Raw genomic sequence first — 14,451 nt, forward strand, 5'->3', positions numbered from 1 at the left:
CAAAAAGTATAGAAACCCTTTAGTTCTTCAGGGGGTTATGTGCCAGACTATTTCTTGCCGAGAGAGCAGAAACTTACTGGAATCTTTGCTGGTTGCCTGGCAACTGTTCAGAGTCAAGTAATAGTCCGGTTATAACCTCTTGCAAAAAGGTGATTTGTCATTTTTACTCTTGGGTTTTGTGTGTTGAGCTACAACACGCTGATTTAAGTGTTGGTAGGCAGATTGTGGAAACGATGGACGCAGGAGGCCAGCTCTTTCTCCACCAGAAAGTAAATGAATAGATCTCTCTTAATATTGAACAGTTTTTAAGAAAGTTTTTAAATAAATTAAAACTCTTTCATAATGAGATACTATTAACAATGTTGTTTAGGCATATTGATACTTAATCTGATACTTAATCATCTCTGGGTTTGGGTCCTTATCTTACATAGATGTCACATCAGCTGCAAATAAAGGGAAATAAAAGGGAATCTGATTACCTTTAACACTTCAACTGTATGCCAATAATTGGAATAAAACAATATAAAATTGGCACTTAAAGCACACTGTCACACATTGGTTGGGTTTAAGTATTTACTGTGCTGCTTTCTGAGGAACTGCCAGATATACAGTATGTCTACAGAATCCAAAGACACTGAAAGGTAGAAATAAACTGAACACTTCCACAGCCACTTGGTAACTTGATTCCCTCATTAGTAAATATACATTTTTAATTGTTATTTGCCAAATAAAAAACCCCTTCAGCCCTCAATATGAAGTGTCCCTACTATGGTCCTCAATGCTTGCAATGTCTCGGCACTGTAACTTAGCAACAAGACTCTCACTTATACAAGATATTGTTTAGGATGTTTGTTTTTTTGTTAATGAGGGACGGCAGATGGCAGAATCATATTTTGCTTTGGCATTAGCTGTGTCCAAAGCGCCTCTGTCACTCATTCACCATCCCCGACATAATAATACATACTTTATATGCAACAGTGAGCAGTACATTTAGATTTATGACACATGCAAGTCAACGTGTTGTGTTTTTCCAGATTTTGTCCACATGGCGTCCAAGCCTCATGGAGAACAATGGTCAATGCGAGCGAGGGTCGATCTCAGAGCCTACAGACTTGACAGTTAATTCATCCTAGCATGATTGGACGATTAAAGTGGCATTGAAAAGGCGAGTGTAACCACAGCCTCACTTCTCGAAGTGCTGTGGTGTTCTTCACGGACATGCCCCTGTTTCTAAAGTTTGACTGATTTCTATTGATCTTTTATTCTGCTTCCATGACTTTTTGTTATTCTCTGTTGGAACAAACAGTGTTTTACAGTAAAGCAACTTAGCTACAGTAGCTTTGAGCTAGAAAACTGAGGGCTCTTTATCTGAACTTTTGAAAACCTCTCAGTCCCTGCCAGGGAGAGATAGGATCAGTCGACAACCCCAACATTTTCAATTTTGTGCTATCAGACACCAAGGAGATGTGTCAACAGTGGGGTCCTACAGCAAGTAAACACAGAAGTCTGACAACCAATAACCTAGATTCAACATCGCCTCCGGTCCTCGCCCACTGAAGGTCCACCACTTTCATCTCATTTAGATCCAGATCTGCTGATCAAAGACAACGCCTATGCCCCCTCAAAACAGAACGCCAGTGATTGCCTCTCATGTCATTGAGAGCTGCGCCTATGTGGCTGGGTCAAAACAGGCTTAAGTGGTATCATTTGCCAAAAAGGTTCCAGCTATATGAGTTTGGATGTTTTTAATGATGCACCATCTTTTATTTAAGTGTTGGCTACTTGCTCTTCATATACAATTAGTGCCTATAAAGTCATTGCATTCAGGTTATAGGGCATTGTTAATGAGTAGTGGTGCAGTAGTGGGTCCAGACAACAAATATGTATTTTTAGTGTAGTTTATTTATTTGATTTAACACCATTGTACAATACTATAGTGGGGAAGACAAGGGCCGCGTTTCCCAGATTTCATCGTTCTTAACGACTTAAGAAGGCTCGAAAGAAGATTCGGCTAAGAAGGAGCGCTATGATACGAGTGTTTCCCAGACGCGTTCTTAACTGCCTTCTTAAGATCTCGCCAAAGAAGCTTCCTAAGACGCTCTTAGTTGGAGCTGTCCACCGCCGTGTTGCTGAAACTAAATCAATCAATGCCAGGCAAATCGATCACCCACCACTTTATCAGCGCATAAATCACACACACACAACACCCTGTGGTCCCCACACACAGGTGCAATTATGCTACGCGTGCACGCGTGTGTGTGTGTGTGTGTGTGTGTGCCATCCACGACACCAATCACCCGGGGATACAGCCATGGCATGAAATCCACGGTGGACCTGACGGACCTCGTCCCGTGTGGTGGGCATTCTGATGTGTGTCCGGGCATGGCGCAGGAGGATCGGTGTCACGACTGCCATGAAACCGATGCCTTGCTGAGGTTGGTGCCGTCCCCCACCACCTCCAGGAAGCTCCCCACTGCGTAAAAACGCAGCGCAGCCAGGAGCTGTACCTCCGGCCCGAGGGCAACATTGCAGCGGGTTGGCCTCTGGATGTGTGGAGAGTGAGACACTAGTGTGACGAGGCGTTGGATCTCCACACCGGGAAGCCGATACTTGGACTGGACAGCCCGGTCCGACAGCACATTAAGTGAAGAGAAGTGCTGACGCTCATATGCATTTGTAACTATCTGGCTTCGCGCACGGCAACGCCGTTGGTTAGCAGCGAGAATATGCTGTATTGCAGCCGTGGTATCGCTCACGCGTGGACTTCAGCAACATCTTGGAGCGTCTCTTGATGAGGTTCCAGCCGAGTTCAGTTACACCTGTCAGAGTCCCTGATATCTGTAAAATACCACAGGGTTGTTACTGTTTTATAACGTAAACTCATATGCAGATGCCGAATGCGTTTGTTTGTGAACGTAATAAGTGATAGTAATGATGATTAATTTTATTTATGTACCTACAGTAACACATGTGCAATTCTGTATTTTGATGTCGTTATTTTTATTTTTATGCTATAATTTTTCTTGCGTCAGTTTCTGCAGCTGTGGGCGCACATTCATCATTCTGATGGTTTTAGTATTCCTTTAAGTGTCAGATATAACTTTCCCTGATGCGGCTGCAGTGAGCATTGGTCTCTAAGAAGGCTTTAAGAGTGGGTCAGACCGATCTTACGTTTGCTTCTTAGTGAAAGAGCGTCTTAAGCTAAGAACGACTCTGGGAAACATGTCGTTCTTTTACAGCGCTCTTAGAGCGCTCCTAAGACGCTCTTAGCGCTTAAGAGCGTCTTAACGAATCTGAGAAACGCGGCCAAGAACAGTAAAGTAATTCAAAATCAGTAAAAAGCATATTGTAGATATTGTCATTATTCATACTGTATGTTCTAAGTCACATCCTCTGTATTGTTGTTCATAATAGAGTGAAGAGGGTGGCGTCTGCATGGAAACTGGACATAACTCAATGATAAAAGAGAACACCTGACTCAATAAAAAAGTGTTGGTGGGTTTTAAAAGGAATTTTGGAAATTGTTGAATCAACTTTTCCTTTGTTAGTTTTGAAGCAGGCAGCAGGAGGGATCAGAGGGTCGAATAGTTGGAAGTCCCAGACGACTGAGAAGCCATTACTGTATGGCACAGTCCACTGCATAAACGCTCCCTTGGAGATTCAAATCTTGCAGATTAAAATAGTGTCTGATAAGCCCGTATGCGTGCGCACGTACACCCATATGCTTGTATGTGCGCTCAGTTAAATGTGTCTAAATGCCTTTTGTGGATGGCTGCGTGTGTGTATGTGTGCGTTTGGAGCAGCCTAAATACCGAAGCTTTTAACATCAAACCTTCAAGAGGATTTAAGTGCTCAGAAACTTGTCAATTATGATTGTAAGTGATGTCCAGCAGGGACCGATGATGAGCTGCCCTCAGTAGAAAAGAACTTTACTTTTCTTTTCTCGGAAATATGCTCTACAGGGCTTTATGGATTCATGATGCACAGCTTCCACATCGCCTAAAGTGAAGTCTGGTACCAGGCCTATGAATCACTGCCCACTTGTTTTGTTGAGTAATTCAAACCGGTCTGGTTTTGTTCTTGTGTATAGCGGTTTGAGAATTGACTGACCCAATCTAAACCTTTGTGGGTGATACTAACTGACTGTCAAGCTCTGTCACGAAATGCTAAACACAGTTACGGTCAACAGCTTAATCACTGCTCGTGATATATTTACACGTCTAACTATAAACACAAATGAATCATGCCTATGACCCTGTTTTACTGCCTCGTTAACGTCTGCTATCAAGCTATGTTAACTGACATGTTAGCAACCAATAGAGGACCAATTTATATCCATTGCCATGGTCTCAAGCATTCAGGGCAAGTCCAACTCCATTTCTACACGTACAATAATGCATAAAGTAAGGTGCGAGGGGCAAAGCGCTGTTTCTCATAAGATCTTCTATTAGGTTGTTTTATTCTATTGTTCCAGTTTTTCACGACTGTATGTCGTCATTGAAGTTGTTCGTGGTTTTCTTATTAAAATGCACTTGCCACTATTATAATATATATATATATATATATATATATATATATATATATATATATATATATATATATATATACATATATATATATATATGTATATATATATATATATATATACATATATATATATATATATATATATGTATATATATATATATATATATATGTATATATATATATATATATATATATATATATATATATATATATATGTGTTCTAAATTACTGTTGTCTGTTTGTTGTTTCCCATATTTATCTATTATTGTTTTTATTGTATTTTTATTTGTATTGTTTTTATTGTTTTACTCTATAAAACAAAACTCTATAAACATATGTCTATGTTTATTGTTATGCACCTTTCACCAACTCAAATTCCTTGTATGTCCAATGTACTTAGTCAATAAATGATTTTATTGTGACCTCAGTCAACAGCACCACATTTTAGCTTTTTGCAATGTTCATGGGTAAAAATGAATAGATAGATAAAATAATTCCCATTTTTCTTGATTTAAAGTATATCACACACTATCAGAGGGGTCATTCTGAAAGAGACAGAAACTGATGCAGCAGTTTTACATAGTGTGATGTTACCCAGTCAGGGGTCATTTAAGTATATGTAACGTATCTCCTTGCTCAAAACTGAAACACAGACCAGGTCTCACTAGATAAGACATCCACAATACCTTTCTATGAAATGTAATATTACATACTGATGATATCATATTTATGTAATGTGCTGTAACTCTGTTACGTTGCTCATTCTGGTCACATGACATCTATCGCTTCTGTCCATCCGGGGAGAGGGATCCTCGTCTGTTGCTCTACTGAAGGTTTATTCTCCTTTCACTCTGTGAAAGGGTTCTATCTTTATTTGGGGGAGTTTTTCCTGATCCGATGTGAGGTCCTGGGGCAGGGGTGTCATGTGTACAGATTGTAAAGTCCCTCCGAGGCAAATCTTCTATTTGTGATTTTGGGCTATACAAAATAAACTGAATTGAATTGAATTGAATGTTGGTAAACGAGCCAGAGGTTGCAGATTTGAAATGCTGATGTGTGTCTGTATGCTTTTCTGATTTGTGTCTGTATGCTTTTCTGTTTTTCTAGTTCCTCCCAAGATATATGACATTTCCTCTGACATCACGGTTAACGAGGGCAGCAATGTGTCGCTCATCTGTACAGCCAGTGGGAAACCCGAGCCAAGCATTTCCTGGAGACACATAACCCCATTAGGTGAGTTCACGTCACCTCTCGCATACCTATGCTAATGAATGGGTGGATAAATGAATTGAGAGAGGAAACAAGGAGGCAAGGACAGGATCAATAGGTGATAGATTGAGGACGAGAGAGGACTGGTAGTTTTGTTGCAGATAAAGAGATGGAAGGGGGAAGGGATGAAGCAAGACATGGATGAGGTTGGATATATTCTTCGCACAAGAAGGGAGAAGGAATGAATGAATGGATGTATAATATATTCAAGTAGACAAACAGTATCATGGAGACGGGGAGACCTGGAAATATATTGAGCTCCTGAAAAAAAAAACAGAGCCGTTAACTCACTTATACAGTATTAAACATGTGAGTACACTTTCAATAACAACGGCATAAATCAATGTTATGATTTAGCAAACCACATTCTGCCTCAGTCTCACTCCATAAGAAAATACCACTGGACAAACACGTGTTTTACATAGTAGCACTTGCATACAGATGATATAGACTAACTTGTGTGCAGTAAACTTAAACTGATTTTATTATGTTCTTTAAGTAATTTCAATGAGTTTCTTGAATCATTACACCACCATCATGTGCATTCACATTTTTAAAAGTAATCAAATTCAAAAGAATAAACCTAGGGAGCTCTGTAGACTACTCTGGTGTATGGCATAATGGGAAATGGTCAGAAGACCATTTAACATAAAATTAATATTAATATATCTATTAGCTAGCTGAATGGCTTAGTTTCTGCCTGCCAGTATGACCGTATCTAAAGAACCCCATAGGGTTTTACCCTCAGTAATGAAATCATCAAATGAAAAAGATATCCCCTTTTAAGACAGATGTATCCTGGGAAAAATGTGTCCATATGTTAAATACGTATTAATATATATATATATATATATATATATATATATATATATATATATATATATATATATATACATATTAAATATATATATTTCTTCTTAAATGTTCTTTCTTCTCACTCCTATAGTTGTACTCTTCCATTTTTGAAATTGCACTCTTCAAATATTGAACAAATAAAAAGCCATGGATTTCATTACTCGCTGAAGGAAGTATGTGTTCCCAGAGCCCATTCTGCTACAAAATCAAACATGCTGATGTGTATTGTATTTCTCGTATAAAAAAAATGCAGCTCTCATCACTGCAGGCAAACCTCATACTTGCTTTGGCATTTAAGGTGCATTAAGAAAGACTTTTTATTATCTTTATAATTAATTAGGTTGCTCCTCGTCGGAGCACACATACACTGTTAAGTGCCTTGAATACTGAATCTTCCCTTGGAAAACTCATTCCAAAGCATTTAACTGTTGCTGCAAAGCCCCCACCAAGCCACTTCTAGTCCTCCCTCATTTTCATATTAATGGATTAGAGCATGCTGTGCTTATCTGATAGCTGTGAGGATGACTGCATTTATCTTATGGCTGTCAAATCCTCCTCTCTGGTGTTCTTACCCTGATTGCGTTAGGGGAGTTTTCAGAAGATGATCAAAAGAGCCATCCTCAGAGTCCGAGTGGCAGTCACTCATTCTACTTTGAAGTGTCCACGCTTTGAAGTGTGCCGGGTAAGAAATGATATGCTGGTCAAATGAAAGGGCCCGGGACGAAATGTAATCACAGACTGTCTCCCAGCACATCAGAAAGGAAGCCATTTGCCATGGGATCTTTGAGTCGGTTATTGTAGTAAGGGCCATTTGTCCAAAGGACGCGGTACAACTGAAAGGTTGTAATAGGCTAATTACCTATCGATGGAATTCAATTAAATCTGTTGGATATGCAGAGCAGTCTGCTCCAGCCAGTGCGTGGGCAACCTGAGAGTGCAGTCAAAGCATATGGAAATTTGCATGTCAGTTATGAATGTCTCATTCAATAAAAGCAGACATGCCACCATCAACTGAACGACTTAAACTACCATTAACACAAACAAAGAAATCCAAGTTGCTTTTGTAGGATTGGAAAAATGCCAACAGGCAGTAAATAGTCAAAACAACAGTCTTCTCAAGAAAACGAACTAAACTTAACATTTTTGGGGGGATGACTCTCAGATGACTGGATACAAATACAGTCATGACCACATTTGCTTTAGAAATTGAAGGTTGTGTCCAACTAAAGTTTGGAGACTGTTGGTCGAAACAAGTTAATTCTTGGTTTTCTTCAGTAAATGGAAATTAACTTAAACTTCGACAATTTCTGCAATTCACACATAAAGAAATAATAATAATGATACAGAAAATGCAAGTAACTAAACAAATACTTCAAGATAAACACATTCCCAGGGATCATATTATAGACCCTTTCTGTTATATATTAATTTCCAGACTTTTTTTATTTTACCAAATATGGCCTGTGTCGTCAAAGGGGTGAAGGTGTTTTTTCTTGTGTGGTTCGATTTGAGTTGTTGAGTTCTCTCAGTAGATCCATGGAAGGATCTTCTTGTAAAAAGGTGATTTAGTAATTAATTTAAAATAGTATTGATGCTTTTTCAACGCAAACTTTTGTATCAAGAATAAGTCAAAAGAATTCCAAATTTCATTTGTATCTTTAGTCAAACTTTTTTTGTATGGTGAGTTTATATGTAAACTATTATTTTTGTTTCATGAATCATATTAGCACCTGATGGTATCATTACACCTTTAGCACATGATTTGGGCTATTTATATTTGGAGGGAGCAATTGCTTTCATTGACATGAGGCCAAGCAGGTGAAATGGCTGTAAAATGACAAATTTGTCTACATGCCAGCCTGACTCTCTTCAACAGTCAGCCTTTTTGGGGTGGAGGTGGGATATTTTTGCTCCGTGGATAGCTCTGCTGCAGCAGTCAGTGAAGTTTGACAGGATGATAAATTGCCCTGACTGACTGTCAAGTTTCTATTCCCACACCGACTGTTATGTGTTTGCATTTTTTCCTTCTCTCCCCTTCCTGCCAACCAGCAAACTGCCAACTAAGAATAAACTTTGTGCGTCCATCCAGTGAAGTGTGGCCATAAACTGTTTATTGAGACAATAATTTGGCTCAGTATGTGTGCATAAATAGTCAATGGAATAGTCTTCATTCACGGAGATGCAAACTAAAGCAAGTACTTGTAACACACAGATCATCTTTGTTGACATGCTGCTAGGAGAAGAATCTGTGTCAGCATATGTCTGGTGCTCAGTTGGCTAAAAGAAGCATTGCTGTTTTGTGGAACAGTTTAATTACCCATGTAAAAATTGTGCTTGGCAGTGAAGTCCTCGGGAGTTTGGGGTGATTGCTGCGTGATAAGGTCGCTCGTGACTGGAAAGCCCGCTAGAGTCCCCTTATCAACTGTTGAAAACTGGATGCGCAAAGTGAATGTTTTATGCTCTCACTACCCGTATTAACCGTTGTTGATGTGCCCTTGAGCAAGGAACATCCCTGACTGTTCCAGTGCTGCAGCAGTCCCCGGTTGAAAAGAATTAATGGGAAGCTGCCAAGTTTGTGTGTGTCAATGCGATCAATTTGGAACTTGCAGCTTATACACCAGGATGTATGAGATTCTCCAACTCCTTGTATGCTTAAATAATAGCTTAACTTAGAGGAGAGATATCATTTGAAGGCGTATAGTTGGTATACACCCAGAGCAACTCTGTCATCATACATTTATTTAGCTCTTCACATCACTTTTTACTTTGCGCCTAAAGCCTACAATAGCTTGTGTGACATGTCAGCCTTTCAGAGTATTGCTTCTGCACTGTGCTGTGGTTCCTTGCCAGTCTTTAGGTCATGGGGGGAAGGGGGGCAAACAGACTTTAACAAAGTCTGTTTCAGGTTGGTTGGCTGGGTGGCTTGGCAAAATGCTCTGATAAGCTTTTTCAATTGAGATTTAAATCCATGGGATAGAAGTGTGACCTTTGAAAAGGCTGTCTGGTGTACCAGAATACAGATTTCATTGTTTCCTGTGATGGAACTCAGCTGGGACATGTTTTTCTCACTCACTTTCTGATCTGGAATACTTGTACTTTAGGTTAATCTTCACTAAGATGAATTAAGAATAACTCGACGAGCCTTAACTTTCCTTACATGAATACATAAGTGTATTACAACACAAATCTAATGTTAGAGAAGATCTTGGTATAGTTTGTATGCATGGACACAGTCATAGCATAAAACTCTCAGTAATATTACATTCACTCGCCATTATGTGAGTGAACGCCCTACATACAGAATCAATTGTAATCACGCCATGTTGGAGGAGACAAAACTATGTTTAAATTCTTGGTCCAGACTTTTCATCATAGGATTTGTAAACATCATCACCTCAAGCCTCCTCACACAGCACAGAAACCGCCGTAATCAAAGTCCCCAACGAACTCCTCTTCTCCTCTGATGACCGTCATCTTTGATCAAACCCTCTCCTTTGACCGCCATGTCAATCACATTACAAAAAACCGCCTTCTTCTATCTTGAAAACATTGCCTGTCTCCTTTTCCTCCTCAGCCGCTGAAACACCTCTCGACTGGACTACTGCAGCAGCATTCTGTAAACATCCACCAAAATTATCAAGAAACTACAATACATCCAAAACTCAGCTGGTCAAAACAAAGATAATTGATTCATATATATATATATATATATATATATATATATATATATATATATATATATATATATATATATATATCAAAATCAATCAAAAAATACAAACATAGCATTATATGAGTAATGTATAATGTAAATATATGAGAAAACATTAAAAAAAAAACAAGTAAAAACTAGTATAGTATATAAATACTTTCTAGAAAAAGATGTCCCCTTCTGCTCCCAATCACTAAACAGAAACATCTAGAGATTGGCTCGAGATTTAGATGTAATGTAATCTACTCTCGAAGGATAAACACCTAAAATAGGCTCTAAACCGAATCAGCAGCAAAACAAGGAGGAAGTAGATTGAGTTGTATTCCAAACAGGGAAAGTTAACAATTTCTTGAGTTTCATTTAACCATAATATTAGTAGCTATCTTCAATTCTTCTTTAATAAAAGTTGATACACTGGCACGAAACATCATCAGTTTTTCTCAATCTCTGAGCACAAAGCTTCCTCTTGCTTTTGACAGTGTGGAGATCTTATCGTTGACTTCTCGCATAAGGCATGCTATGTGTGAAGGAAACTAAGGCCTCTACATGCTGTATGTTTTCTTCATTTTTTTTTTTCATTTACGTACATAAGGCACATTTCCCCCCAAACATACTCCCAGGAAACCGGTAGCAGCATCCTTTCAAGTGACATGTACCAGCAGTATGTGTACAGTAGCCCACTCAAAGCCGCATCCAACAGGACTTGCTTCGTCCTGAGCTAAGCGACAACAGCAAGTGCATAACTACGGCAGTTCAGTCGGTTTCAATGTGAAAGGTACAATTAATTATTCAAACTTGACTTTATATCACTACTACATACCTTAAGTTGTATCTGCAATGTCACACTGGAATTTGGCAGCTCTTTATGAGATGCTAAGCAAGTTTCTGCCGGTTTGTTCAACAGAAATCTCTCATTCAGCACTGGATTCCTTTTCTTATAGTTTGCAATGAACTGATGTGCAGTTCAAGCGCTGACACTTGAGCGTGCTTTAAACACAATGGGAGGTGAAAGATAAAGAGTTAGGCGCTGAATTTTAAATTTCAGATATCAACAGCAGGAGCCCGTTGGAACGCTTCCCATTCAGCTGTTGAGCGAAAGAGGTTCTCATTGGACACATGCTTTAATAGACTGTTCGTAAACTGCTGAAAAGTAGACTTAAAAAAAAAAAAAAATCTAAAATGTGATATTGAGTTACTGCCACTCTGCACATAGCCATAACTTTTAGGCAGTGACTTACAAGAAAACTCTGTGAAATTACAGTTCTACTTTGATATTCAGAGCATTAATATAGCAGCGAATAAACATTTGCTATGTAAAGATATGGTGTATTAATGTCTGCCTAAACAAAGAAAAAAATCCCCTCTGTGTATGAGGTAATGCAAGCTTCTCTTTTCTTTGTTTTCATAGCCAAGCCGGCCACGTGTGCTTTTAGCATGTGTTCGTGCGCGACGTGTGCCCCACTGGCTAGCGCTCAGCCACCTCTCTCCACTGCACTCATACAGGCCACAGGGTCATTCTAAAATAACTCAAAATGTACAGACAGATATATCTTCAGTTGTATTTGTTTTATTATTGTTTCAATTCATCATTCTTGTAAAAGCCTTTCATTCTGAATGCATCGAATGTTAAATATAGTTTCAGATTCTCTATTGCAGTGTGTTAAGTATTCATGCATCGGCCGAGCCCCACAGCTTGATTCATCTCTACACACTGTGGCGGCCAAGGCAGTTAATTAAATAATAACCACGGTTGAACTGTGCTATAGAGTTAACTTTTGGTCACTTACAGTATGTTTCAATGTAATAGTAAAGTCAAAATATTACATACTTGTAACTCATATCATCTGAGGGATTCAGCTACCGGATTGTATATATTGTGTTTTGTTATTATTAACTACATCTTTCCTGATCAACCACTTATTTAATAATTACACCATAGTTTTTAAGTAAACTAATTCAATCTATTTGGTATTTTTACTGCAATCAACATATTGATGTATGCATCAATTCTAATGCACAAAAAGATTTAAACATTTTCATATTTTCCTCAGTCAAACGAATTAAGAACGTTACTCACTGTGGTTATTTGCTGCATGACCAACGCTACCCTCTGCTTCGTCAAGACTATTTTTCTAAACACACTGTCACATAGATTTCTCAACCTCAATCTCAAAGTCCACTACCTGAAACTGTGTTTCCCTGCCTACAGTGCATTTGGCTAAATATGTCAGCAAAGAAAGTAACAGTGAGGAAATGGTATGGGTCACTGAGGTGAATGCACACATGCAATCAGACATGACTCTGGGCTCCTTTGGCCCATTTCCACCCTCTGGATTTTAGTGGCCTCAGATTGACAGCCAGGGAGCAGAGTAAGGGTTACAGTATGTATCAAGGCAGACTAACAGCATGTTTCCCATGCAGGCCCAGAACATCATGCGATTCTACCGCTAGTTCTTGCCCACACCTTGAGTTAGGGCCAGAAGGCAGCAGCACACAATGTAGCAGTGTGGGTTGTTCTTCATTTTCAGGAGTTAAAAGGATAAATTGATGTAGAAAATGCTGCTCTATGCTATAATGGATTCTTCAGCGATGCCTGCCCTATCTGCGTATTGCAGCCCTGAAGGAAGTGTACTCACAGCTCCCCTACACAATGTGGGAAATTGCTTACTGCAACGGGACTTAGAGAGCATTGGCGCTGAATGTGAAATTAACCTCGCTATGATTTCTTTAATTTGCTTGGAGTGACATCTCCCTCAGGTGAGAAGGGCTTCTGTAAGTCTCTCAAATATCTCAGCATGTACTCACATACAACTCATGTTAAGTCAGTTTGTGGTGTAACGTTATTTACATCAACTATGGATTTTCTTCCATTTATTTTTTTTAAACATTTTTCGAGGTTGCATTATGCTATGGCTGTTTGCTTTCTTCTTGGAATGTCAAGTTTGAGCATTCAACATATAATGCTGTTCAAAGTATTGGCCTCTATCAAGGATGCGATTCTTGTTTAATGGCTTCTGTGACCTTTGCAAAGCCCCCTTTGGGCTGTGATCGATAGGAATACCATTTGCTGCCTGGGCAGGACGATTCAACTAAATATTCATTCATTCATTTATGCTTTCATTTATCAAGAAAGACTGCCGCCTAATTAGACTTTTACAAATGGAAATTTGTCCATTTGTTTTAGAATTATATGTATTTTTGTATTTGTTCAAACAGGAGTCCATAGATTATATCTACTTAAAAATAAGTGAATAAATGAGTTACATGTTGCAGTAAAATACATCTCGCATTAATTGTCATAAGCCAAACTTACATCCTAATGTTAGATGTGGATGATATGTGCACAAAATAGTATCCTATAGTTTTGCTTCACTTTTACAAAGGTTCACAATATTGTAATTGTCATAAATCAAATAAATTACCCAAATACTATCACGTTTTTTATTATAACAATTGTAAGGCTCATATAAATCATAGAGAAAGACCATATATGTTGGGATCAATACAACAATCTCTCTAACAAAACATTAGTACAAATTTAAACTTGCATTCAGTCAAATACATCTTTTTACTTACTAGCAAACTTCTTTTTCCCCTGAGTTTCCAAAGCCTAAAGACTGCAATATTGTCACATTATTTGACTTCAATGCTAGGTTTTTGTCAAAACTTGTTTCTTCTTATCCCACATAATGTATTAAATCATAACTTGAGTAACAAGGACCATATGTCACAGCTTAGCAATAGAATTTGTCCGTGGTACGAAAATGCATTTTGCAGCAAAGACATAGAAAGCTATACCTCCATTATCTCTCCGGTCATAATACATACTTCTAGGTGGGAGGACAAATGATGTTAATGGTTATAGTAGTTATCACTTACCTCTTCAACCTTACTGCACTCACCATCATTAGAGAAGACATTTACGGCATGATTTCAGTTGTACGCTACAAAGGTGCAAACGCCACCTAGTGGGTTTTTCAGCATTCACTGCTGTATTGTGTGAATAATGAATACAACCAACTCCATTCAAACTCAAAAGCAAACAACAATGTAACATTGTATAAGCGATGAGCTCAGTGGTATTTAAT

General features: G+C 38.6%; 1 protein-coding gene across 2 annotated transcripts in view; it reads left to right on the plus strand.

Annotated features, from left to right (window-relative positions):
• negr1 (neuronal growth regulator 1) overlaps window positions 1–14,451 on the plus strand; it is a 138,010-nt gene that overhangs the window by 62,931 nt on the left and 60,628 nt on the right. For both annotated transcript variants that reach the window (XM_068591272.1, XM_068591273.1), the window contains exon 3: window positions 5,635–5,760. In XM_068591272.1, coding sequence (XP_068447373.1) covers window positions 5,635–5,760 — 126 coding nt within the window. The remainder of the gene's footprint in view (window positions 1–5,634; window positions 5,761–14,451) is intronic.

This window comes from Clinocottus analis, unplaced genomic scaffold (genome assembly GCF_023055335.1).
Source record: "Clinocottus analis isolate CAN_PGR_092001 unplaced genomic scaffold, fCliAna1.0.p SCAF_25, whole genome shotgun sequence".
Classification (NCBI taxonomy): Eukaryota; Metazoa; Chordata; class Actinopteri; order Perciformes; family Cottidae; genus Clinocottus; species Clinocottus analis.